The sequence below is a fragment of the Bacillus rossius genome, chromosome 17 (assembly GCF_032445375.1).
Source record: "Bacillus rossius redtenbacheri isolate Brsri chromosome 17, Brsri_v3, whole genome shotgun sequence".
In the NCBI taxonomy this organism is placed as follows: domain Eukaryota; kingdom Metazoa; phylum Arthropoda; class Insecta; order Phasmatodea; family Bacillidae; genus Bacillus; species Bacillus rossius.
Genome location: NC_086344.1, coordinates 29,529,370 through 29,556,478, shown reverse-complemented (window position 1 = coordinate 29,556,478; position 27,109 = coordinate 29,529,370). Strand labels below are relative to the sequence as shown.

Here is a 27,109-nt window from a genome sequence, read left to right as displayed (position 1 = left end):
GAAATATAACATCTAACATGTGTGGAAACTTTACAGTATTAACTGTTTGATGAATTAACAAGATGGGCAGTATTTTAATAACATTCCTTGTCAAAAATCAGAACCAAGAGTTAGGATTTTTCCAGGGTTTCTGTCAGAACCGTTTTATAATAGTTTTAAGTTTTAACATTTCCATCTGTTTCATGCTGCTATCTGCGCATGGTGGTGGCACGCAACGTTTACGATTCAGGCAGCGAATTCTAGAGGCGGGCACATAAATTATGTGTGTGTGGGGTTCACATCCAAATATTTATTGCATTTGAAAAGCGAATATTTTATTTATCAGTACGTGTATCATGCTCTTATATATTTTAAAGAATTGTATCTTAAATCGAGGTTAGATGTTTAGACATCACTGGCAATTACTGAAAGACTCGCTCATTTACATAAATATATATATATATATATATATATTAGTTGCAGTTGAAACAACAAATCAGAATGCAGTAAATGGCGTCGAGCAGCCAACACGATGCTAACCATGACAGCACACTCTCTCGCACGTCACATGACAAGCTGGTAAAGAAACACGAGTACTACTGCATTCCACACATCAACAGGCAGCAAGACAGCGTTTTCTCATGCACCACGAAACCTGCAAGACAAGACGGGGGGAAAGCGGTTTACCTCTCTCTGTGACACCCGTCGACAGCAGCAACACAACCGTATGGGAGAGAGAGAGAAACACAAGAATTAGACCAACCACAAAGCGATATTCCCTCTAATTCTCTCTTTTGACATACACGCTAACATACAGGCGTAATACAAAAAAATAGTGAACCAATTTCAGGATTTTTTTTTTTTCAAAATGTTTAAATAAAATTTTATTTTCAAACATTTTTACAGTCACAAGGTATCTTTAATATAATATAATGAAAATTAAAAATGAGCACAATGTAACATGAAAAAGATCTCTAATAGCAGGAACGTATCAATTTTTATATCCCAAAACTAAAATATTTTTAGAAATAATTAACACATGATTTATGTGGAGAGTTTCCAACTACATATTTAAATTACATGTGCAACTATATACTTAAGTGAGGTCTAAAAAAAATGCAAATCAGGCCGAAAGCTAAATTTACCTGTCGTAGCACAACAATAATTTCTACAATAAAAAAAAACCAACCCTGAACTGTGTTAAAACAAGTTGTATGATTTAATGCTAACGCTAATGATTTATATGGTAACAAACATAGTCACAATTTTTTTTTCCTATTGTAACATTGTTCATAATAGGCTATGTTAACTTAATAAACATTATCCATGTCCTGAAAAATATGTAGGCCCTATTCATAAAAATTAATTTTTTACTCTGATCTTATGGTATACTCAACAGATAAAAAAAAAATTAAATAGTTGGAGTAAAAGGAAAAATAAATGCTTAGTTTAAATAACTGATGCTAACTCAAAACATAGATAGGTTTAAATAACTTCTATACTATTTATTTTCCTCTCAAACCTTTCACACAACCCAAATAGTCACCCGTTCAAGTGTACAAAGTGTGCACATTTTTTCACAAGAGAGAAGGTGTGTGCACGGGGCCTAATGAACCTGCAATAACGCAGCAGACTGGCCACCTTCAATTTTGTGACTTCCAGTACAATTACTGTACATGTCATGACTTCCGGTACCATTACTGTACATGTCATGACTTCCGGTACCATTACTGTACATGTCATGACTTCCGGTACCATTACTGTACATTTCATGACTTCCGGTACCATTACTGTACAGGTAAAGACTTCCGGTACCAGTACTGTACATTTCATGATGTCCAGTACCATTACTGTACATTTCATGGCTTCCGGTACCATTACTGTACATTTCATGGCTTTAGGTACCATTACTGTACATTTCATAACATCCAGTACCATTATCGTACATGTCAAGATGTCCGGTACCATTACTGTACATGTCATGACTTCCGGTACCTACCATTACCGTACATTTCATGACTTCTGGTACCATTACCGTACATTTAATGACTTCTGGTACCATTACCGTACATTTAATGACTTCTGGTACCATTACTGTACATTTCATGACATCCAGTACCATTACCGTACATTTCATTACTTACGGTACCATTACTGTACATGTCAAGACTTCCGGTACCATTACTGTACATGTCATGACTTCCGGTACCTACCATTACCGTACATTTCATGACTTCTGGTACCATTACCGTACATTTAATGACTTCTAGTACCATTACTGTACATGTCATGACTTCCGGTACCATTACTGTACATGTCAAGACTTCCGGTACCATTACTGTACATTTCATGACTTCCAGTACCATTACTGTACATTTCATGACGTCCAGTACCATTACTGTACATTTCATGACGTCCAGTACCATTACTGTACATTTCATTACTTTCTGGTACCATTACTGTACATTTCATGGCTTCCAGTACCATTACTGTTAATGTCAAGACTTCTGGTATCATTACTGTAAATTGCATGACGTCCAGTACCATTACTGTACATTTCATGACTTCTGGTACCATTACCGTACATTTCATGACTTCCGGTACCATAACAGTATATTTCGTGACTTTCATGACCAGTCCTACGGTTTTGCTGATTTTCCCCACGAATCGCGTGAACCTGTGAACGTCCCATTCCCCCCCCCCCCCCCCCGAGCGAGCGGGTGACGAAGGGGGGCCGCCGCGCTCACCTGCCGTTGTCGCGCCCCACGCCCCACACGCGGATGGTGTGGATGGGCTGCGTGTTGAGGACGGTCAGGTTCTCCGGGTCGATCAGCTTCAGCGCCCCCTCGTCCAGGTCCATGAACAGGTCCTTGCCCTGCGGACAGACCGGGGGGTTGTACTTCCACTACTACTCACGCGCAGCCGGGGCCCCTCGACGGGGGGTCCGCATGATACGTCAAACAGACGGACGAGTGACAGCAGACCAGGGATGTCGGAACGTTTTCACGAGTGGTGGTGGGGGTGAAAAGATGTACCACACTTACCTCAGTCCTAGAGCGGGGGGGTCTGGGGGCCCTCCCCCGGAAAAAAATTTGTAATTGTTAGATGCAAAAATTGTGCTATTTTAATGAGTTTCCGAACCAAAATATTAAATACACCATTCCAAGAATTTGATGACGTAGTATGCATTAAATACTATTCTGACAGTTAAATAAAATACCATCTAGGAATTTGCGATAATTTACAGTATATTGACAATCATAAATTTGATTTTCTAATCAATGTGATCACCGATGCAACGTTTGTAAACTACCGGTTGAGAAAAATACTACTAGGACCAAACATTTATTCTGGGAAAAGGAGGGGAGGGGGGTCGAAATGCTATTCTCCCCCCCCCCCCCCCCCCCCCCCCTATGCACAACAGCACGGGGGCGACTCGCCGCTGCTGCCCCCCCCCCCCCCCCTGTTCCGACGTCCCTGCAGCAGACTGACGGACTGACAGATGAATCATATGATAGATATGAAAGTGATAGCAGATAGATAAAGTAGAGGCAAGACTTTATGGTTTTATTTATGGACCAATTTAGTATTCAAAACAAACAAATTTCAGTGTTATTTTTTTAATATTTTAATCAACACAGTTTTGTAATACTTACTCCACACAAATAGTGCATTTATATGGTGCATTATTATTTATAAAAAAATTTGTAATAAATTGGTCTAAGACCGATACATTCATAATAAAAATAAATTTGCAAGCATTTGTGGTTTAAAAGTGATTCATTAAGAGTTGCACAATACAACAAATTAATTGTTTTTTTTTATAATCTATGCAGTTTGGTAATTATTGTGCTAAGCTAAAAATAGCAAAAAGAATTTAATTTAAAAAGATTTAAACAATATGTTGGAAAAAATTTTGTATAACATGGCGTCTACTAATTGCCACTCGTTAGAAATAAATAAAGAATATCATCAGAAATGAAATACAGAGCAGGAAAATGTATTTCTGAAATACATTTAAATGCACTGGTATTTAAAATAATAAATGTGATACATGAATGCTGGATAATGTGTAGTGCATCAAATGTAAAGGAATTGGGAAGGGGAGAAGGGGGGACAGGGGACAGGGGAAGGGGAAAGGGTGGAAGGAGGAAAAGGGAAAGGGGGAATTGGGGAATTGGGGAATGGGGGAAGGGGTGAAGGGGTGAAAGGAAAGGGGAATGGGGGAAGGGATGAAAGGACAGGGGAATGGGGGAAGGGGTGAAAGAAAGGGGAATGGGGAAGGGGTGAAAGGAAAGGGGAATGGGGGAAGGGGTGAAAGAAAAGGGGAATGGGGGAAGGGGTGAAAGGAAAGGGGAATGGGGGAAGGGGTGAAAGGAAAGGGGAAAGGGGGAATGGCGAAGGGGGAATGGCGAAGGGGGAATTGGGGAATGGGGGAAGGGGTGAAAGGAAAGGGGAATGGGGGAAGGGGTTAAAGGAAAGGGGAATGGGGGAAGGGGTGAAAGGAAAGGGGAATGGGGGAAGGGGTGAAAGGAAAGGGGAAAGGGGTGGAAGGGGAAAGGGTGGAAGGTGGGAAGGGGAAAGGGGTGGAAGGTGGGAAGGGGGAAGGTTTGGAAGGTGGGAATGGTGAAGGGGGAAAGGGGGAGAAGGGGTAAAGGGGGAGAAGGGGTAAAGGGGTGGAAGGGGGAGAAGGGGTAAAGGGGTGGAAGGGGAAGAGGAGGGGGAAGAGGGGAAGAGAAGGGTGGTGGGGTCTCGGAGCGCACTCACGTCGCCCCAGCGGCCGACCACGTCCAGCAGGTCGTTGCGCCCCAGCGACAGGTCCACGATGCACTTGTTGACGGCCCGGCTGCTCCGCTCCGGGGTCAGGTCCTCCTCCGCGATCTCCACCCAGCCGAGCGAGCGCACCGCGAACCTGATGGGCCGCTCCTTGCCCTCGGGCTCGGTGCGGGCCGGGTAGCTGCGACGCCTGCGGGGCCGAGGCAGACTCTCGCTCGGGGGCCGTCCCGATACCCCTCGGCCGACAACAAGGCGCTCGTGTGTTCTCGCTGACGTCAACCAGGGCTGCGCCCTCCCTTGAGCCCGATGTGTCCCCTGTTCCGCCAGGCACCACCACCCTCCCACCATCACCCTCTGTTTGAACCGCCCGCCGCGGTGACGTGTGCATGCGTGTGTGTGTATGTGTGAGCCGCAAGAGGCATTAGAGGCAGTGCGACGGCCCAGAAACGTAAAATAGTAATAATTAATAAGTAAAGAAATAAATGGCTATGTATTGTGTGTTTTTATAATTTCGCCCAGTGTTTAGGAAGGACGGCGCAGCGCCACACGTGAACCGCTACAGGAACTGCCGACGAATAATCTTTAGACAGTAATTAATTAAGTATACTGTCATGAAATCAAGACGGAAGTCTCAGAAATGGTCGTTTAATTGTTACTGATTTTTTAAAAGGGTAAACTATGTTAGCAATTAGATTAATTATAAGTTAACAAGCTAACGGGAACTCGAGTGTTGGAAGACGCCATGACATCCTGTTGACCTGCCAGTCCCTGTGCGATAGCAAATTAGAGACAAGATTTCATCATGGTTTCATTTCCGTGGCCAATCTCGTTCTTTCAAAACAGACAGCATATTACCGTACACACAAGACACGTAAATGTTCCACGATACTAATTCCTCCAAAACAGTTGTAATTTTTGAATTGTACGTGTTGCACTTCTACAACATAGTAAATTTGTAATAATCATGACCAGCTCTTCAAGTCTTTTCTGTGTTTGGTAAATGTTCCAAGGCATAATGTGAAGATGAGTAAATTATAACATTTGCTAAATTAAAAAGAGTACACTTTTTTCCAATTTTTTTGTCAACTTGTGGTACAAATGCAATTCTAAGTAAATAGCATTGATTGAATTTAATATTTAAACGATTAGGTAATTTAAATTAGAGTTTAGTTACATTTCTGTGCTTTGTGGCGTTTAACTTTAAATTCGGCGTTATATGGTGTATTGACACGATTTTCTGTGTTATGTCTGTGTTATCACAATTCACAACTTAATATTGACCCTACTGATAACAATAATTTGGGTCACAAAATTTTGACACAGAATCCTTTAAAATAAATCCAAAGGCAAAATTTACGGTAATAACTAATTAGGTAATTGCAACTTTGCCGCAGTTGTCAGCTGAAAGTTGGAGTGCTGAGGATGCAGATTCCAAACAAACTGGGATCTCCAATAAGAAAAGCATTTTTAAATATTAATTGCGTATTTAAATCAAGAATTTTTGTTTGCAATATCATTTAATCTTCGAGCCAAGTGTGATTTTTTTTTGTAATCCAGTAATTCTTTTTATCTAACAAGTTGGGGCTCACCGATTTGGTTTAAACTGTGCGAGTAGAAGCAGGTCCTTATATCTCTCGCCTAAGTGTGCCCTAGGAAGCGAGACAAAGCTATTTTTTAAGATTTTACAGTACATTTATTAAACATTTTTCTAAATTCGTTAATTCAGTGGCTTGGTGCAGTGGTCAAACAAGAGGGTCGGCAATCTGCGGACTCTGATTCGATTCCCACCGAGTACATTTTTTTTTTACTTTTACAAATTTTAAATTTTTTTTATTTCTCACAATATTAAAAATTTAATAATATATTTGAACTATACTTAAAACAGTTCAAATACATAACTGTGTGAGTTTTTTCTTAAATAAAATAAAATACTAAGAAAAAATCTAGCAAGTAAGTATGCACGAGTCCCAGAACAACTGGTTGGTACGAATATAATGTGAGTCACGCTTGAATGTGAAACGATACATTTTGTAAAACAAGTTTAAAAACTTTAAAAACTAATAATTACCTGAAATTTTTTTTAAATTAGCTAAAATAGCATTTACGTCAGAACATAGCAAAAAAAAAAATCATTTAAGTGTAAATTAGCAACAAAAAAAATTAGCACCTATATAGCAAGATGCTGCTTTTTCCCGGCTCCTATCAACCGACGTGTATAATCCGTCTTTGAAGGAGTATCACGACAAGAATTTTGATTACGAAGAACGCGGGGAAGGATATGACAGTAGCGCAAAGCCGTCGCGATCGCGTGAAGGAACCGCCCGCGCCAACACACGCGGGACCGTGTGGCCGCCAGGTGGATGGGACCCCGCTTTTCGCTGTGGTACATCATACTACAGCATTCCTATGCTTTCTGACCAATGGCTTATGAACTACAGCTATAAAACTTTTTTTTTTTGACTTGACAACGTCTAATAAATCGACGAACGCCGGCTGCACGCACGGAAAAAGTGTCCCGTTACGCACATTGTCCCGTTACGCCGTGTCCCGTTACGTTCATTGTACGCTCTCGCCGCATCTATCTCTCTTCCACTCGATTGGAACAACCATCAATTTGACTTTTTTGAGGCACATTAAACTTGAAACACTCTCACTCGTCTAAACATCTAATAAATCGATGAACGCCGGCTGCACGCACAAAAAAGTGTCCCGTAACGCACATTGTCCCGTTACGCTGTGTCCCGTTACGCTCATTGAACGCTTGCGCCGCAACTATCTCTCTTCCACTCAATTGGAACAACCATCGATTTGACTTTTTTTCGAGGCGCCTTCAAACTTGAAACTTTCGCCATTCGTTTCCTACTTTTTCCCACCATCGTCCCATCCTTGACGGAACAACACTGATTTGGAGCCGCGGGCCGGCCAACTCACTTGAGAGCCATCTCCTCCCGCCTCTCCTCCTTCTCCTTCTTCTTGCCGTCGAGCTCCTCCAGGGCGGAGCTGGTGCTGCTCCTGGTGACGGAGCCCAGAACCCCCGTCTGGTAGCTGGTCAGCGCCTGCGGAACACAGCTCCGATGACGTTCCCCCTCGCCTGCTAGGGTCTCGAGTTAACACTTCTCCAGGCAGATCGTGTGAAAAAAAAAAAAATTACGAGAGTGAATTTTTACTATGCACGTGCAACATGCAATGAAATATTCACAGGATAAAAAAAAAAAAAATTCTACCTACAGTAAACTCCCTATTGTCCGCGGTGCGGATTATCCGCGCATGCTACGAAAAAAATACAGCACATATCGTACTGTCAAAGATAATACGGGCCACATGTCAAGAGTAGAAACTTTTAACACATTTAAACAAGAGGCTATATTATTGCAATAACATTGTTAAATTTCAGACTTGCGTCCATCGCAACATCGTGTTTTGACCGTTATTTTTTCAAAATTCAGGTATGGCCTTATTACATTGGTAAGATTGGCAGATGTTGTTTCCATTGGCGATCTTAACTCAATTTCACATTTTTTTGAGATATGGCTCTATTACTTTGACAGTGCGATATGTAAATCTGTATTTTATTACAAGTGAGCAAATTTGAACTCTACTGACGAGTGTATTGTGTGCAGCATACAGTAAAACGCCACAGGCATTCTTAGAACTCACTCAGTAAGCTGGCATGCGTTGCTATTTTTGTCTCTGTCACACTTTGTTTCTAGTCGTACGGTTGAACACTTTTAGGTTTACATTACTGACATGCATTGTATGTTAATTACTCAGTAAAATACTAAAATTTAGCATCATTTAAAAAATTTGTACTTTAATTGTAACTTTTACTGTACATAAATGTTTAGATTTTTAAGTTGAAATTAATGTTCCCATTTTTGTTTTCCCAATTTCGGCTCTTTTGCGGATTATCCACGATTTTCACTATCTGCAGTGGCCCTGCCATTTAATTTTGCGGTTAATCGGGAGTGTACTGTACAAGTAAAAATTATGTATGTGCTTTTAAATCTTATACTTTAGTGACTTATATTTAACAGTTGTGAATATCTGTGATAGAAATTCTATTTATTAACTTTTTTTTGAGTGTATTAAAGAAAAGTTTAATTTTTTAAATTTATTTACATTATTATTTCATATATAGTTAAAAACGTATCTTGATTATTTTACTCAATTAAATAATTAATTTTATACGTGTGTTTAAAATAATACTGAATACTGAGTATTTATTTTAAAAAATTTTAATTTGAGTGAATTTATATCTTACTAACTATATGATTTGTAATATCACTCCAGTCATTTTATCATCTTATTTCTAATAATTATTTGCACGCAAAATTAAAGTTAGTTTTTTATTATGCCAAGTATGCATGCATGAATCATTTTAACAAAATTTAAACAATTGACTTAAAAATAAAGTATTAAAATCTTTTTTCAATAAAATATAAAATTTTCAATTTTTCATTTGTCAAGAAAAATATCACTTAAATATCTATGTGTACATTTTGGATTTCTCAAAGTTTACTACATTAGTTCCTTAGATTTAAGCACGAAAATTAATTTGCTTTCAAAATTCAGCTATACAGAAAACTTACTCATTAAATTATTTATTATTATTATTATTATTATTATTATTATTATTATTATTATTTTGTACCCCTTCTTCACAAAATCCTGGCTACAGTCCTGAGGGTAACCAAATAGATTTTTTCTTAAATACATGCACGGTCTGAAGTTAGAAAAAAAAAGTGAGCAAGTCATTCAATACTCCACAGAGATGTGCAACATTTAACCTTGGTAAGCAAGCACTTTCATGTGTTCTCATGTTGCAAATACACTATTTATACGAAACTTTGACACAATACTTAAGTTAGATTTTTAAAATAATGCAGAGTGCAATAGCCTGATAAATATGTATGCACAAATATTGTTTTTATTTAAATTTCTGGATGAGAATCACATGCAGTTTCCGCACCCACCGCTGAATTCACTGCGGGAGCAGCAATTTCGACTTTCGAAATCATTCCATTAGCAGACCAAAATTTTTAAACTATGCAATGAAACAAACGCCTCCAATAAAAGTGAAAGAGGCTTGGAAAAATACTGAACCCCGGTTTTGGACCTGATTTTCGACTATGAAATTTATTAAAATCCTGCCCATCTTGTTTTAAATTCATTAAACAGTTACAACTATAAAGTTTCCTTTTGGCTTTAAGAATTATGGTTCGCATCATCCGCCACAGATGGCAGCACTGCGGTTACACATTTCCGTTTTATTCACGAAATTTCTTCTAACAAAAAAATGCTGTATACTGAAGAGTTTCGACGTTACACATAAAAAGAAAATGGGTGCATTAACTTACGTACACACGTAAGAATTTATACTTACTTGGCATAGTAAAAAACTAACTTGAATTTTGCTTGAAATTAATTAATATAAATAAAATAATAAAATGACAGGAGTTGTATTATAAAAAATGATTGGCCAAGTATAAATTCAATCAAACTTAAAAATTTTTAGTTGATAAAATAATCTAGATAAATTTTTATTAGTAATGAAAATAGATAAATAGGCTAACTATATAATATAATAATTATATTATTAACAATTTATAATTCACATAAATTATATCTACCGGAAAATAACCTCACTTAGATAAATACAGTTGGAAAGTTTATAAAAACCATTTCCGTCACTGATATTCACAATAAATAAATATATTTTTTCATTATACGGACCAGTAATCAATATTGATCACTAAGCAGATGTTTGAACGGCACATGCATAAATTTTATTTTGTATGTAGCTTTCTGTTTTTTTTTATTCTGTGAAAAAATTTTTGTTGAATAGTGTGAGCACATCATAAAAAATCACTCTCATAATGTTTTTCATAGTGTGCCTACCAAGCGCGGCTCCAGAGGAAGGGCGCAGGGGGGGCGATAGCCCCTTCCGAGCCCAAATTTTACTTCTTATTTATTTGTAATGAATATTAATGTTAACTTAAATATACTTTCGTTAATGTGCTAAACTCTTCTTCCAATCAAAATTTGTACGAAAAATACTAAATTTCAGTATTTGAGACCATATATATTTTGTGAATATCCCAAGGGCAATGTCATGATTATTAACTGCATCCTCCTGTGTGTGAAGAGCCCATGCCCCAGAGAGTCTTCCTGGAGCCGCCATTGTTGCCTACAGACAGGGGCGTAGCCGGTGGGGGGGGGGGGGGGGGGGGGGTGGATTGGGGTTCAAACCCACTCCCCCCCCCCTTAACACCAAAATCTTTAATTTAATTTCTTATTCGTCACTCAAACAAATTTCATATTAAAAATTAATACAAATTTTACCATTACAATATTTAAATTTAAGTACCGAAAACTGCTAAAATATCACTATTTTACACCTTGAAATTCCAAATTTTTCCCGGGGGAGGACCCACACACCAACCCCCTTGTTTAATACAGGGGGGGGAGAGGGGCCCATGCTTCTTAACACCCCCCCCCCCATACACAAATCCCTGGCTATGCCACTGCCTACAGAAGTGTAGACTCGGAATGAAAGGAAGGAGGGGTTTGAAGCGACTCGACTCACGCTCTCCGCGTCCTTGACCAGCGGCCTCCTCGGCTCCGGCTGGCCGCTGTCCATCAGGGCGGGCGGCTCCCGCTGGATGGTGCCGCTCTTTATGTGCCAGTAGTACGGGCCGTCATTGTCTGCGCACACGGGCCAATCAGAGCTCAAGTTCGGGCGAGAGTACGACCCGGGTTCCACCAGCAAAACCTTTAAGTTCCCCCCAAGCGCGGCTCCAGAAGGGGGGGGCGGTGGGGGGCGAGATAACCCCTCCCGAGACCAATTTTATCGATTAGTGTGTATTTATGTTTTAACTTAAATATTTAATTTCACATGTTAAAACTTTCATCTCTACAAAAGTTGCATGGAGCTACTAAGGTTTCTGTATTTGAAACCTGTAATTTGTAAATATAATATTCCGAGGCCTTATATCTGACCACTTTTCATTTTTTGCAACTACGACCTTTCTTTGTGCGATAGCCCCGAAAAATCATCCTGAAGCCGCCATTGAGTTCCCCCAGCTCTTGGGGGAAACAAATTTCCCTGACCGCCGATATTATTTAGTCGCCAATAGGGAGAATACACTGGAGACTAATAATAAACAGCTAGCGTCGGCGGGCCCCACGCAAACAAATTACCCGGGAGCGTCGCTCCAGTTCGGGCGACAGTACGGCCCGGGTTTCACCAGCAAAACCTTAAGTTCCCTAAACTTTATGGGGAAAAAATAATTTCCCTGACCGCTGATATTATTTAGTCACCAATAGATAAAATACACTAGAGACTAATAATAAACAGCTAGCGTCGGCGGGCCCCAAGCAAACAAATTACCCAGGCGCGTCGCTCCAGTTCGGGCGACAGTACGGCCCGGGTTTCACCAGCAAAACCTTAAGTTCCCCAAGCTTTTTGGGGGAAAAAATTTCCCTGACCGCTGATATTATTTAGTCGCCAATAAGAGACTAATAATAGTAAGCTAGCTCTGTACCATCAACATAGGGAGATTTAAAAAAAAAAAATTAAAATAATGGTACGAGGTGTGACTAAAAAAAATTTTAATACATAATTTTTAATTTTTATTTATTAACTTTATTTTATAAATTTAAAGCACTCTAGGTGATTTCCCTTCATAAATCAGTACATTGATAAAAATAAAATATTTCTAAGAGAAAAGAAGGTTCTTTTTATTGTTGTAAAAAATATTTAATAAATAATTTTTAATTTTTATTTATTAACTTTATTTTATAAACTTAAAGCACTCTAGGTGATTTCCCTTCATAAATCAGTACATTGAAAGAAAAAAAAAATTTCTAAGAAAAAAGAAGGTTCTTTTTATTGTCGTAACACTGGTACCACATGTGTCAAACAAATGCATTGTTCATACTGCCATCTATCGGACAGACGTGACAACAATTCCAGGTTTTCAAAAATAATCTTGGGAGCTGTATGGCATAAGTCTCTTGTGTATTTTTATGTAGTCTGTGCTGTATAACTTGTCTCAAATTTTGAGAGTTCTCAAAATTTAGCCACGGCGGAAACCCTGTTTTCCAACTGTCATTTGCAAATCATCACGTGATGTTTCGATAATGAGCACCGACAATTCTGCGTCTCAACTCTGGCAAATCGTTAGGTAGCGGCGGAACGTAGACACAATCTTTTATAAAGCCCCTAAAAAAAATTGCATGGCATTATGTCAGGTGAACGTAGAGGCCAACGAAAAAGAGCTCTGTAGTCTCGACCATTACGACCAATCCAACTGTCAGGGACTTCTGACGTTCAACCACTCTCGTACAAAAGAGATTCCAAAATTCCAACCAGAAATGCACGTTGAACTGAAATTACAGATTCACCCTTAGATAATTGCAGAGCACAAAATACTTTACGCTCAGGAGTCGTCAATTTGCGTAGGTGGCGCTGCAAGAAAAAAAATCAACAAAGCAGTACTGATGCATGTGCTGAACTAAAACGGTTTGATTTTCTCTTTAATTGTGACTTTGAACCAGTACATTCCACGGTGTTGTAATGCATTATATTTCCTTTCGTATTATCCTTTACTTTATGTTTCAAATATTCACACTAGGTATAACTTCCAGATTGTGTGTCTGTCGTCTGTGTCAATGTTTTAATTCATTTTGTTTTGTATTTGTTAATTGTAAATTTTTTTTGTGTTTGTTTGTTTCCATGTATGGTGGCTACCACCCATGGCTCATCGCTGTTGGTAGTCATCATCTCACAACATCAATAAATAAATAACACTCTACAATGCTTCCAGTTGATACTGTTGATATTTATAACTGGGACACTCTTTTACCGTTCATGTTTTAGGATTTAGTGGTGAATGTGGGACGGGGGGGGGGGGGGACAGGGGGAGTGCATCTGCCCCTGCTTTCACTGTAGTTTGATAACAAAAGCTTCACGACAAAAGTTTTTTTTTTTTTTTTTTTAAATTCAAGACAAGTCGCGCGACGCGTCGCACGTGGAAAGAAAGGGACGCCCACCTTCGTGCTTCTCCCAGCCCAAGGGCAGGTCATCGTCCTGCTCCGTGTCCTCCGAGGAGGACGAGGATGACAGCTGCTCCGAGTCCTGGGACTGGAGCTGGGACGGCGCCGGCCGCCGCTTCACGGGCACCGCGTACAGGTCGCTGTTCAGGGCGCCCGCCAGGTGCGGGACTTCCCCTCCGCCGCTCACGTTCAGATTGGCCGGCTTCTCACTGCACACGCGGGGGTTAAGGACATTCAAGACAAGTGTGCTGAGCAAATAACTTCCAAACACAATTTTCTATCATGTACTACAATTATGGTACGAAATGGTAAAATAATGGTACAATATGGTACAATGATGGCACGATATGGTAAAAATTATGTCACGTCACAGTAAATTATGGTACCCCACAAGGTAAAATTTGTAAAAATTGTAAAAATTATGGCATGTCCCAAAACAATACAAATTAAGGGTGCAGGACCTCCCCGCTGCTCACATAGAGATTCGCCAGCTTCTCACTGAACGGGGCACGCACACGCGGGGTTAGCAACATTCAAGACAAGTGTGCTGAGAAAATAACTTCCAACCCTATTTTTGTCTTGCACTACAATTATGGTACGATATGGTAAAAAGTTATGTCAGGTCACAATAAATTATGGTACCCCACAAGGTAAAAATGGTAATAATTATGGTATTTCCGAAACAATACAAATTAAGGTATGCCGTTCCGGCCTCTTCCCTCATACGTTGTACTTTTAAACACAGTAGAAGTGTAAATGGATCAGAATGATTTTTTTTATGAGATGTTGAATTTTTTGTAAATTTGGGGTAGGTACCATAATTTTACTACACAGTATTATTACTACACCACATTATTTACCTTTGCCTTTCAGGATAAATATATATTATTGAACTTCCCAACTTTCACGAATTACAAAAATATTTAAAATTAGCTGTATACTCATTTACAATGCATTCAAAACAGTTAACAAAAACCATCGAAAAACACTTTTTTTGGTGCTGTATATTAAAAGCGCTCTGGTGACTACTTTAGAAATCAGTAGATTCTAACATCAGACCAAGGAGTATAGAAGTAAACAGAGATTTCATTCTTAGGAAAACATGATTCTTTCTTTTATTCCCTCTCTGAAAATGGCCACAAACGATTCTGACTACCTACCACGCAGCATAAAATTAAAGAAATTTAGTTTTGTCCCTAACTACATCAGGATATTCAGAATTTCTCGAGTACAGTATCTAACTGCTGGGCCTTTTTTAAACCTCGTATGTGAAACCGCCTGTGCCGCAGATTTCTTTGCGAATCACTCAGAATTTTTTGGAGTGGAAACTTCTATAGGAAGGTTTGGATAGGGAGTAAATTCATTTAAGTCGTCATTGGCATGGTCACGTGAAGTGTTAATTATATATATTTCAAGGATAAAACTTAATTTATTCTATTTTTAAAGATATGTTTATAATTTTATTTTTATTTCCCAAGGAAATTATAACTTTATTGAGTGATACATATTGCGAGTACAGTACACATACGATTATCCGCGAAATTAAGTGGCAGGGCCACCGCGGATGGTGAAAATCGCGGATAATCCACAAAGGAGCCGAAAATGGGAAACAAAAAAGGAAACAATTAATTTCAACTTAAAAATCTAACAATTTATGTACAGTAAAAGTTACAATTAACAGTAAACATTTTTAAATGATGCTAAAATTTTAGTATTTTACTAAATAATTAAAATACAATTACATTTCAGTAATGTAAACATAAAAGTGCTCAACCATACGACTAGAAACAAAGCGCGACAGAGATTAAAATAGCAACGCATGCCAGCCTACTGCGTGAGTTCCGAGAAGGCCTGTGGCGTTTTACTGTATACTGCACACAATACACTCGTCATTAGAGTTCAAATTTGCTCACTTGTAATAAAATACAAATTTACATATGTGCTGTAATTTTTCGTAGCAAGCGTGGATAATTCGCACCGCTGATCATCCGCCCGCGGATAATAGGGAGTTTACTGTTTCAGATATTTTTTAGTAGGTAGTTAAGTTGAGGTTATGTTTTTTCTTTTGTTTATTTATTTTCGAAGTGAATTCCTTCAAATGTCAGGTTATCGATTTATTAGAGATAATGTTGATTATTTTTAGATTTAGGTTAACATTTTTTTTATTCTTTCAATAAAAAAACTTCATTTATTCTCATTTTGATGTTATTATTGGTACGGGCAAAAACTTATCGGTTCGCGTCACCGACGTGCTAGTGATATAACACCAAAAAATCATTTTCTTGCATACATTTGACGTAGAAATGAAGTCATGTTGACACATTTTAAGATATTTTCACTTCTGATCGACGCTCCCATGACTGCCTTTTCGTTTTTATTTTTATGCTCTTTGCTGAAACCAATATGGCGTCCTCGTGGGTCCGCCCGGGAGGGGACTGACTCACTTGTCTCGCAGCTGCCCCGCCGTCTCCAGGAGGTCGGGCTTGGCGGCGCGCAGGGAGGCGGTGAGGTCCAGCGGCCGCCGCCCCGGGCCGCCTCCGCCGCCTCCGCCGCCTCCACCGCCTCCGCAGCCGCCCACCAGGTTCGCGTTGTCGTTGTCCAGAGGCCCCACCACGCCGTCCGTGCCCCTGGACAGAGCACGCGCTTGGCTACACCTTTGAATATATTCAGTGGCGTAGCCAGGATTTGTGTATGGGGGGTGTAGGCTAAAGAAGCATGCCCCCCCCCCCCCCCACCCCGTATTAAAGCGGGGTGGTCCGGGGGTCCTCCCCCCGAGAAAATTTTGGATTTTAAGGTGTAAAATAGTGCTATTTTAGAAGTTTCCGGTATTATATTTAAATATTATAATGGTAAAAATTGTATTAATTTTAATATGAAATTTGTTTGAGTGATTAATAAGAAATTAATTAAAGATTTGGTGCTAAGGGGGGGGGGGGGGGGTTGAACCCCTAAAACCCCCCCTGGCTACGCCCCTGGAATATATATATATATATATATATATATATATATATACACTGTATAGACAGTGGTGCCCACAAGAGGGGGGGGGGGGGTAGGTAACGACGCAGACTGCGTCATTAAAATTTTTAGGGGGGGGGGGGTGTGTGGTTAAAAGACGAGAAAAATGTATATATTATTTACATAATTGATAATTATAGCTTCTAATGTGAAAATACGTTTCTGGTGCTTTGATAATTGAAAAGGATCGTTTGTAAATCAAATTGGCAACCCCGCACTTTCCTCAACAAAAGCAGTTGGGTCTGTCGGTTCAGGATGGAAATATTACCTGATATGACCAATATTATTATTAGAAAATCAGTTTTAATTAATGCAAAATGTGATAAAATATAATATTAAAAAAGTATAATATTATAAAATAATTGAGTAAATCATTGAGAAAATGGCATAAAAAATTTCGTGGGGGGGGGGGGGGGCGCATCATTAGGTTAAGGGGGGGGGGGGGGGAACCTCTGGTATAGAAGTCGCGAGTGGATAGGATTTACTCTACGTTTTTCAGGAGCGTGTGACGAGCAGCTTGGGAACTTCACCGCTGCAGTGCGCTGCCGTTAACGCCCCTGTATCGTCTTAGTTGTTATTTACACGTTAGAGCGCAGCACCTGTCGCCCGCTGTCATACCCCGCACCCCTCATCCATCATTCACTGCAGCTCAAGGTCGTTCAACAGTAAGGGGGAAGGGGTGTTTGAAGAGTTCGACACTTGTCCGCTAGGGACCACATACAAGTCGATGCCCTAGAGATGGTGGCGATTGCGGCGGTGAATTAACCAACTACCTCAAACCGTATTAGAAATTTTAACCTGGGCTGGCGACTTCTATACAGTATATATATTCAAAGGCTACACGCCACAGAGGTTACCCGGGGCCCGTTCCACAACGTTACGTAAAAAAAAAAACGGAGACGGATCACGTAAACGGTGACAAATCTCACGGAACAGAGTTTCAGAAATAGCACGCAGACGGAAACGGACCCGTACGGATTAACTCTTCCGTTTACGTTGCTCTGAGCGACCAAAAGTATGCTTAAAGTTGTGTTAAAAGTAGCATATTATATATATATTTATATATATATATATATGTAAAACTTACAAATAAAATATTTTTACTGTGTCCGCACGCAAGTTATTCCAAAAAAGACGTTAAATCTTTGAAGCATACTTATTTTACTTGGAAACCCCTATTTAAAAACAAAAGTTCCATTATGATGCATTTAGGCACTTTTATTACTGCCTTTTTGTAAAACATTTGCGTAAAATTTCATACAGTGCTGCGGTGATAGCCATGTTGGTTTTATGTTCTAAATACGTTAAAAAATACTTTCACGTACAAGAATATATAGCGTTCTATTATTGATTTGTGGTTTATTTTTGCTAAACATGTAAATTCTGCAATGACTATGATTTCGAAGCAGAATACTTATTTTTAATTAAGTGAATATCTAGCGTAGAATTGAAATGCAATCTCATTGGTTGGCATTTGTAAAGATTCCTTGCATTGTGGAAGCAGCAGACGCGACAGTGAAATCTTCGGGAGTTCCGTTTCCGTTTCCGTCCCATTATAGAACGGGATCGACCAGGGATCGAACCATGAACTCAATCGATCAAACCAGTTAGGGCCAACTTCACTTTCATCGAGGGACAGATATCATTTCTAAAACTAATCCGAGTGTCAGATACGCATAAATTCAAATTAAAGATGTAAAAAACAAATTTTTGATCTGCTCTTAGCTCTCGGTATACATCATTTGGAAGGACTAATTTCGTAAATGGAACGGGAGTAGAATAAACGGAAAAGTGAAAGCACGGTGCTGCCATCTGTTGAGGTCTCAGAAAGCTCGCAAAGATGGCGGACACGCGTAATTCATCAGAATATATATTTTCTTTTACGAACACAGCAGAATTTACATCTCGCATAAGTATCAAAAAATTAAAAACTTTGCAATAGTACAACTATATTTTAATACTTTACCTTAGTACGATTTATTTTCATACATAAAATAATGATAACTTCAAAAAAAACTTTATAATCCTGGCATTATAAAACCTTAGTTCACAGTGATCTGTAGATATAGAGAAACCATCATACTGTTGAAAAACGACAAATTGCTAAGCCTACACATATTCAAAGCCATGGGAAAAAAATTTTTGCTATTAAATTTGTTCTGTTAAATCTTTAATGTTCATTCAGCTCAATAAGGTTACGGTTTGTTTGTAGGGAATATTTACAGACATATTTCAGTCGTTTAAGATACAAAAAAAATACAAACATTTAGTAGTGTTATGTGCTTTAAAAGGATTCAGGTTAATATTTTATTTTTAAGAATTCTACGTTAAATTTCGTGTCCGAGTTTCGTATCATAAGTGTATCTGCTACACGAGAACAGACGAATTTCCCAAGTCTATTTCGCTTTCATCGGAGCCATTTCATTACATCGTTAAAAATTTCAGTCTGTAAATGGAATGATTCGATAGGTCGACGTAGCTGCTACGGCAAAGAATTAAAGCGGCGGAAGCGGAAACTATGTGTGAAATCGCGTCAAGGGAATTCAGTTGAAAACACTATTTGCGTATATATACCACGTTTGACATTATTCTATGTTAAAGCGTGTTTGCAACTTGAGAACACACGAATTTGCTTGGTTGCCGAGGTTAGTTGTTACACATCACTGGCGATTATTGCAAAACACGCTGAAAATTTTTGTTTCCAGTTGGCTTTTATTATTGACGTGACAACGTCTAATAAATCGATCGATGAACGCCGGCTGCACGAACGAAAAAGGATGACTCGTTGTCCCGTTACGCACATTGTCCCGTTACGCTCATTGTAAGCTTGCGCCGCATCTATCTCTCTTCCACTCGAATGGAACATCCATCGATTTGACTTTTTCGAGGCACATTAAACTTGAAACACTCCCATTCGTTTCCTACTTTTCCTATCATCGTCCTATCCTTAACAGAATAACACAGATTGGAAGAAGTTAAATAGCAAACATGTATAAAAGTTATAGTTAAAATAATCTCTTCGTTAAAGTAATAAACATATTTGAATTAATGAGTGCAAATGAAAGTAAATTTATCAATTAAATTGTAGATTTCATTTCACTCCTTCTTTGTATCCATACAAAATAGTGATAATTCAATAAAAATGATTCAATTTTATTCATAAAAGTATGCAATCATTTCATCAATGTTTTGTTATGACGTTGTCACGTTAAACTATCGTCCGTAAACCGACTTTACAGACAACCAATTTTTAAATAATTTTATGGAATGATAACAACTGTAAAAATTGCTGTCAGTACGTCTTGAAGGGTAACCTGACTTTCCCCCTCTCACAACCACTGGTATGATACAGGCCGTCCAGCAAACATTAGCCAGCTAACTACTAACGTGAACTTCTTTTTTTGTCTCTTCGTTGCAAGTATATTACATCTACAATGAGTGCTGTATTATAACTTGGCATAATTTCACTAAAGTGATTTAAACGTTCATTACTGCATTGTTCAGGACCTTATCCGGTGAAACGAAGCGAAATGTTTTTTTTAGAAATGCACAAAGCACGGTAGGGGTTACGTGGTAAAATGGTTTTCCTCCTTAATTTTCTTCAAACCCCTCTGGAAATGGCCTTCCCCATCTTCATGCACATAACATTCATGGTGATTAGCCTTAAGGCCCCTGTCTACCCGGGCATACACACACACACACACACAAAGGTGCGCAGAGCTTCAGGAAAAACAACGCGATTTCAAAACCACGCAATATAACCAAGTGGGGTCTGTTTACGAAAAGCATTTAAGAGTTCGCCGAGGGCCTGAAAGTACTTTTGATTTCGGATTAAGTTTTTAAACTGTATTTTTAGAAGAGTTAAAATGGCTAAAACGCGTGTTTTCAGAGTAACTTTTAGGCGTAAAACAACCGGTACAGATTCTTGAAAGCACCCAAGGGACTTGCATTACGCCTTTATCTTCATTTCTCCGCCGTGTAATGTCATGGTCGCCGCTCAGTGCACGACGAGAAGACTGCGCGCCAGTCCAGAGGAGATAACCGCGCTAGAAGCACCAGCGAGCGTCGCGCTTATCATCCCGCCTCGCCAGCAAAGATACATCCCCGACTAGACGGCGCCCCCTTCTAACCTGCCGCAGAGCAGACTTGGCAACGCCGCAGGCCGAGCACGGTCCATGGCCTCCTCGGCTCTGCGCATGCGTCGCACACGCACCATAAATAATAATAATAATAATAATAAACAGAGCACGCACGCGTCACGCGCCCGGGCGGTTCATTCCCCCGTGCGTTACCATTACACGGACGAAGCGTGTTTAAGAAGCGCGTGCCCTGTCGCGCGTGAAAACACCGCCGGTAGACTGCGCCGCTGTCGCCGCTGTGGGCGGGGCGTCTCTCCCTCCCTTCCCCCTCCCCATTCAACCAACCCCCCCCCCCTCCCCAAACCCTCCTGTTCGGGAATCTCCGGCTAAACTCGGCGTCGCCTCCTCTACCCTGGCTTCACCCCAGCGGGAGTCGCATGGAACAGTGCTGCCATCTGTGGCAGATGGCGCCAAACCACAGTTCACAAAACCAAAGGGGAAACTTCTCAGAGTAATAACTGTTTGTTTAACATTATGAGCAGCATTTTAATTCATTTCCTCGTAGACAAGTCACGTCCAATGCCGGGGTTTAGTATTTTTTTTACGAGCTTTTTTTTTTGACGGGACAAAGTCTAATAAATCGATGAACGCCGGCTGCACGCACGAAAAAGGATGACTCATTGTCCCATTACGCACTTTGTCCCGTTACGCATTGTCCCGTTACGCTAATTGTACGCTTGCGCCGCATCTATCTCTCTTCCATTCGATTTGAACAACCATCGATTTGACTTTTTCGAGGCACATTAAACTTGAAACACTCCCATTCGTTTCCTACTTTTCCTATCATCGTCCTAGCCTTAACAGAATAACACAGATTGGAAGAAGTTAAATAGCAAACATGTATAAAAGTTATAGTTAAAATAATCTCTTCGTTAAAGTAATAAACATATTTGAATTAATGAGTGCAAATAAAAGTAAATTTATCAATTAAATTGTAGATTTCATTTCACTCCTTTAAATCAATACAAAATAGTGATGATTCAATAAAATTATTCAATTTTATTCATAATAGTATGCATTCATTTCATCAATTTTTTTATGACGTTGTCACGTCACATTATCGTCAGTAAACCGACTTTACAGACAACCACTTTTTTTTATGTATCCATTATCAGACATTATCAAGCCCATTTTTTAAATGTTTTGGGCGGAAAAAATTATGAGATTGCGAGATTAAACTGTGGCTTCAATATCATTATGGCATGCCGTCTCCTGACAATTCGTAACTCCATGGAGCCACTTCATACGAGTAGCAGGGACAAAAATCGAATGAAATGTATCGATAATTTGAGGTAACGATACGTTCACTTGGGTGATGTTTAAATAATATTAAACAATAAGCAGCAAAAATTGTAAATGCTTTGATATTTTAAATAAATAAGAGTATAATTGTCATAATTTTTAATAAAACAAGCAAGAACTGAATAACACCAGCGAATGTAACTAATGCAAGCGAACGAATCATTGTAAATATTTTCGTTCACTCTCACGTATCGTGCTACTGGTGTAATTTTTTTTGTAAATAAATAAACAAAGAAATAAGCTGTCGAATTTTGCGGGACGGGCACAAACAGCAAGACTAGCTAAATACGAGAGCTCAATGGGTAAAAGTATCGAGTACAAAAAGCATCGGTTATCGAAAGAAAACTACTCGATACCAAAAAGTATCGATACTTTTCCCGTATACGAGCCGCGTTCCGAAACAGCGAAGCAGGAAGCAAAGAGGGAAAGAGAAAAAAAAACTGGCAACGTTGCAGCAACGTTGCAGCGAGATAGCAATGCGTGGGTGCAGTGCGAAGGATGCGCTGAATCGATTTCAGCTAGACAAGGAGGGGAAGATGGGGGTGGGTCTTACGGCTTCCTCCCCCCTCCCTAAATGCCTGGATGCTAGTGTACGGTAAAGGAGGGGAAGGGGGAGAGTAATGGTGTCTGGATGCAGGAAGCCAGGCGCCGATTCAGATTCGAGTCGGCGTTGGCAGCCCTGGATCCGTGAACATGAGGGGACAAAATGCGGTGTTGCCAGCTCTTCTACTTCGCAGTGCAGCTTCGCTCGCGCGAATATTCTAAAAATTTGAGAAACGAGTGTAATTAATTTCGAAATTCCATAAGTAAAGCAATTAACACCAAAATGTCAGGCAAATAATGAATACATGTGTTTATGCATTTATGTGCATATATGGACATGTGTATATGCATATATATTTGTATGTATTAATATATATTTAGGTATTTATGTGTTTATGCATATTTATGTAATTGTGTTTCAGGGTTTTAATCTTTTTTGTTTACTTCGTATTTAACCTTCGTCTTGGGAAGTTTTTATTTTTAGTATGACATTCATTTAATAAATTAAAATTAGGGTTTCCCAGAACTATATAAACAAGAGTTTTTCAGGTTTTAGGGAAACAGTTATTTTTATTGATTTATGACTGATACTAAAGAGTTTGAAGACGAAGGTTACATACGATTAAACATAACTGTATACGACATAATTTCATGCTGAAAGAAATACAAATTTTCCCTCAAACTCATAAAAAAAAACAAATAAGGACTTGTTTAGTGGGAAAAATAAACCTTTTATAAATTATTAAATGTGGTTATTTTATAAATTTATTGAAAATCACGCGCGAAAACACGATTATTTGAAGCATGGTGATGTCCCATTATATGTACACTGCATTTCTTTATTCCTGTATCAAGTGTTACCGCCAGATACATTGCTATTTCTTGTCTGAAAATTGTAAAAAAAAAATGTTCGTAATTCTAATTTTTGAACTAATTGTGTCGTAATAACTCACCAAAAGCTCGGTAGTATATACTAAACTGCTTCTATAATATAATTTTACATACATTTCTGTATGCAAGTACATAATAAGCGAAAAACAAAAATAATAATAATATGGGGTAAAAAAGAATCTTAACTGCACAGAAAATGTTTTTTGTACTTCTACAAAAAATATTTTGGGAACTAGTTGCTAATAAATACTTTGTAACACCACAATAAACATATCGTAAATTTGTAAAACACATTGCTATGGTAATTTTTTTTATATATATGAAAAATATTTGTGGAAAATTAGAATATTTTTTGTTGCGCTTACAAAAATTAGAGCAAAATTTTAAAATATTTTTGTTTTATACAAGCATGACATTTTTTTCCGAAAAGGTAATCGAATATTCGAGAATTTGACTTTATTAATTTTTAGTATGCTTATTAATGCGCGCAACTGGAAAGCTACTCAAGCAACGATTTATTTCTAAATTAAATTTAAGTACTGGGAAGACACAAAGCGCAAATTCCCGGGAAAAAATCCCGTAACAAGTATTAATGCAAACGTATTTTGAAGCGATACAGTTCAATATGACAGGCACAGCTTCGAGTTTTGAGAGGAGCGAATGATCGAAGGGTTTCGGAATGATGGGGAGATACCTCATACTTAGTTTAAAACCAAGGGATCCAATATATATGTATATATATTATATACGCACATACATACACACACACACAAACTAGCTGCAGTACCCGGTGTTGCCCGGATTGAACACAGAGTGATACATTGTCCGCGAGTTTAAGCAAAATGGATAGCGCTATATGCCAGTGTGGTGGACATGGGGAAATGACACATAATTGCTGTTTGTATGTCTATTACTTATGGTTTTCTATTTACCCATGGCGAATGGTTGAACGGTTTAGAAGTTGATGCACTGCAAGAGCCATCTAGTGGCGAGTTATGGCGAAATGAATATCGCGAAAATATTCTCAGTGTTCAAGTATCTATATGTGTAAAAATTTTCATGGCGATCGGTTGAACGGTGTCAGGGTTTATCGACGTCATACATACATACATACATACATACATACATACATACATACATACATACATACATACATACATACGTAACAACATCCTATTAGCTATTACACACACATAAAAAGCTGTTTTAACGCATCTCTGACGTCATGAAAACAGATCTTAAACTAACAAGTACAACCACAGCTCATTTTCAAAGATCAAGGCAGAGCGCGAACGGGAGTATACTATTAATATCACTCCAGTTTTTGACGTGTAACATCTTATATCTCGGTATACGGAAATTGGCGTGGTTTAATTTCAAGATTGCGACAGAAACATTTGAATGGAAATGTTTTAACAAGCACGGTATTGCCATCTGTGGCAGATGGCGCGAAATAAAATTTCACATAGCCAAAGGGAAACTTTATAATATTAACACTTTAATAAATTTTAACAGAATAAGCGGTGTTTTATTCAAGTGTCTTGTCGAAATTCAGGTTAAAAACCCGGGTTTGATATTTTCCCCCCCGAGACTTTCTCGCATTTATCGGCACAGTTTCATGAAGTAGTTTAAACTTTCATTCCGAAATGTAAATGAAAAAAAAAAATGGTTGTCTCTAAAGTCGGTTTATGGACGAGAGTTTAACGTGACAACGTCATAACAAAACATTGATGAAATGATTGCATGCTTTTATGCAGGGGTGCCCACAAGGGGGGGGGGGGGGTAACGACGCAGACTGCGTCATTAAAATTTCAGGGGGGGGGGGTGGTTAAAAGACGAGACAAATGTATATATTATTGACATAATTATAGCTTCTAATGTGAAAATACGTTTCTGGTGCTTTGATAATTGAAAGTTATCTTGTAAATCAAGTTGGCAATCCCGCACTTTCCTCAACAAAAGCAGTTTGGAATCTGTCGGTTCAGGATGGAAATATTACCTGATATGACCACAATTATTATTAGAAAATCAGTTTTAATTAATGAAAATTGTGATAAAATATAATACTAAAAAAGTATAATATTATAAAATAATTGAGTAAATCATTGAGAAAATGGCATAAAAAATTTGGGGGGGGGAGGGGGCGTATCATTAGGTTAGGGGGGGGGGGTGAGTCATAGTGTTTAGGGGGGGTGGGCACCTCTGTTTTATGAATAACATTGAATAATTTTATGAATCATCACTAATTTGTATTGATACAAAGAAGGAGTGATATGAAATCTACAATTTAATTGATAAATTTACTTTTATTTGCACTCATTAATTCAAATATAATTTATCACTTTAACGAACAGATTATTTTAACTAAAACTTTAATACATGTTTGCTATTTAACTTCTTCCAATCTGTGTTATTCTGTTAAGGATAGGACGATGATAGGAAAAGTAGGAAAACGAATGAGAGTGTTTCAAGTTTAATGTGCCTCGAAAAAATCAAATCGATGGTTGTTCCAATCGAATGGAAGAGAGATAGATGCGGCGCAAACGTACAATGAAAGTAATGGGACACAGCGCAACGGGACACTTTTTCGTGCGTGCAGCCAGCATTCATCGATTTATTAGATGTTGTCACGTCAACAACAATTTGCATGTATTTACAACACTAGGCATTATTCTAAGGAATCCCACATTAAGTAACCAGGGTTAAGATGTCACAGATCTCAGGCGTAAAGAGCGGCTACGCACCTGTCAAGGTGCGTGACGGGTCCGGTCGTCACGTCGACGCCCATGGAGCCGACGTCGAGGGCGGCATAGCCTCGGCGTCCCGGCGCCGCCGCCGCCGCTTTGCCGCCGCCGCACACGGCGTCCAGCTCGCGGTACAGCTCGTCGTACAGCCGCTGGGTGTTGGAGTTGAGCTCATCGTCCAGGCGCTGCGGGTCCAGGTGGTAGTTGGGGTTTTCGTAGCTGAGCAGCCCGTTCTCTGCGGACACAGCGCCAACACACGGGTCAAAGAGGTAGTTGGGGTTCTCGTAGCTGAGCAGCCCGTTCTCTGCGGACACAGCGCCAACACCCGGGTCAAAGAGGTAGTTGGGGTGCTCGCAGCTGAGCAGCCCGTTCTCTGCGGACACAGCACAAACACCCGGGTCAAGGAGGTAATTAAGGTTCTCGTGGCTGAGCAGCCAGTTCTCTGCGGACACAGCGAAAACACCCGGGTAAAGGAGGTAGTTGGGGTTCTTTGCGGACACAGCGCAAACACCCCGAGCGAAGGAGGTAGTTGGGGTTCTCGTAGCTGAGCAGCCCGTTCTCTGCAGACACAGCACAAACACCCGGGTCAAGGAGGTAATTAAGGTTCTCGTGGCTGAGCAGCCAGTTCTCTGCGGACACAGCGAAAACACCCGGGTAAAG

General features: G+C 39.3%; 1 protein-coding gene across 4 annotated transcripts in view; it reads right to left on the bottom strand.

The window, feature by feature from the left end:
- LOC134540631 (protein Fe65 homolog) overlaps positions 1–27,109 on the bottom strand; it is a 244,498-nt gene that overhangs the window by 25,520 nt on the left and 191,869 nt on the right. For all 4 annotated transcript variants that reach the window (XM_063383483.1, XM_063383481.1, XM_063383482.1 and 1 more), the window contains 7 exons: positions 26,450–26,684; positions 16,257–16,439; positions 13,810–14,021; positions 11,342–11,460; positions 7,687–7,811; positions 4,747–4,945; positions 2,727–2,854 (listed from right to left, as the gene is read on the bottom strand). In XM_063383483.1, the coding sequence (XP_063239553.1) occupies positions 2,727–2,854; positions 4,747–4,945; positions 7,687–7,811; positions 11,342–11,460; positions 13,810–14,021; positions 16,257–16,439; positions 26,450–26,684 (1,201 nt within the window). The remainder of the gene's footprint in view (positions 1–2,726; positions 2,855–4,746; positions 4,946–7,686; positions 7,812–11,341; positions 11,461–13,809; positions 14,022–16,256; positions 16,440–26,449; positions 26,685–27,109) is intronic.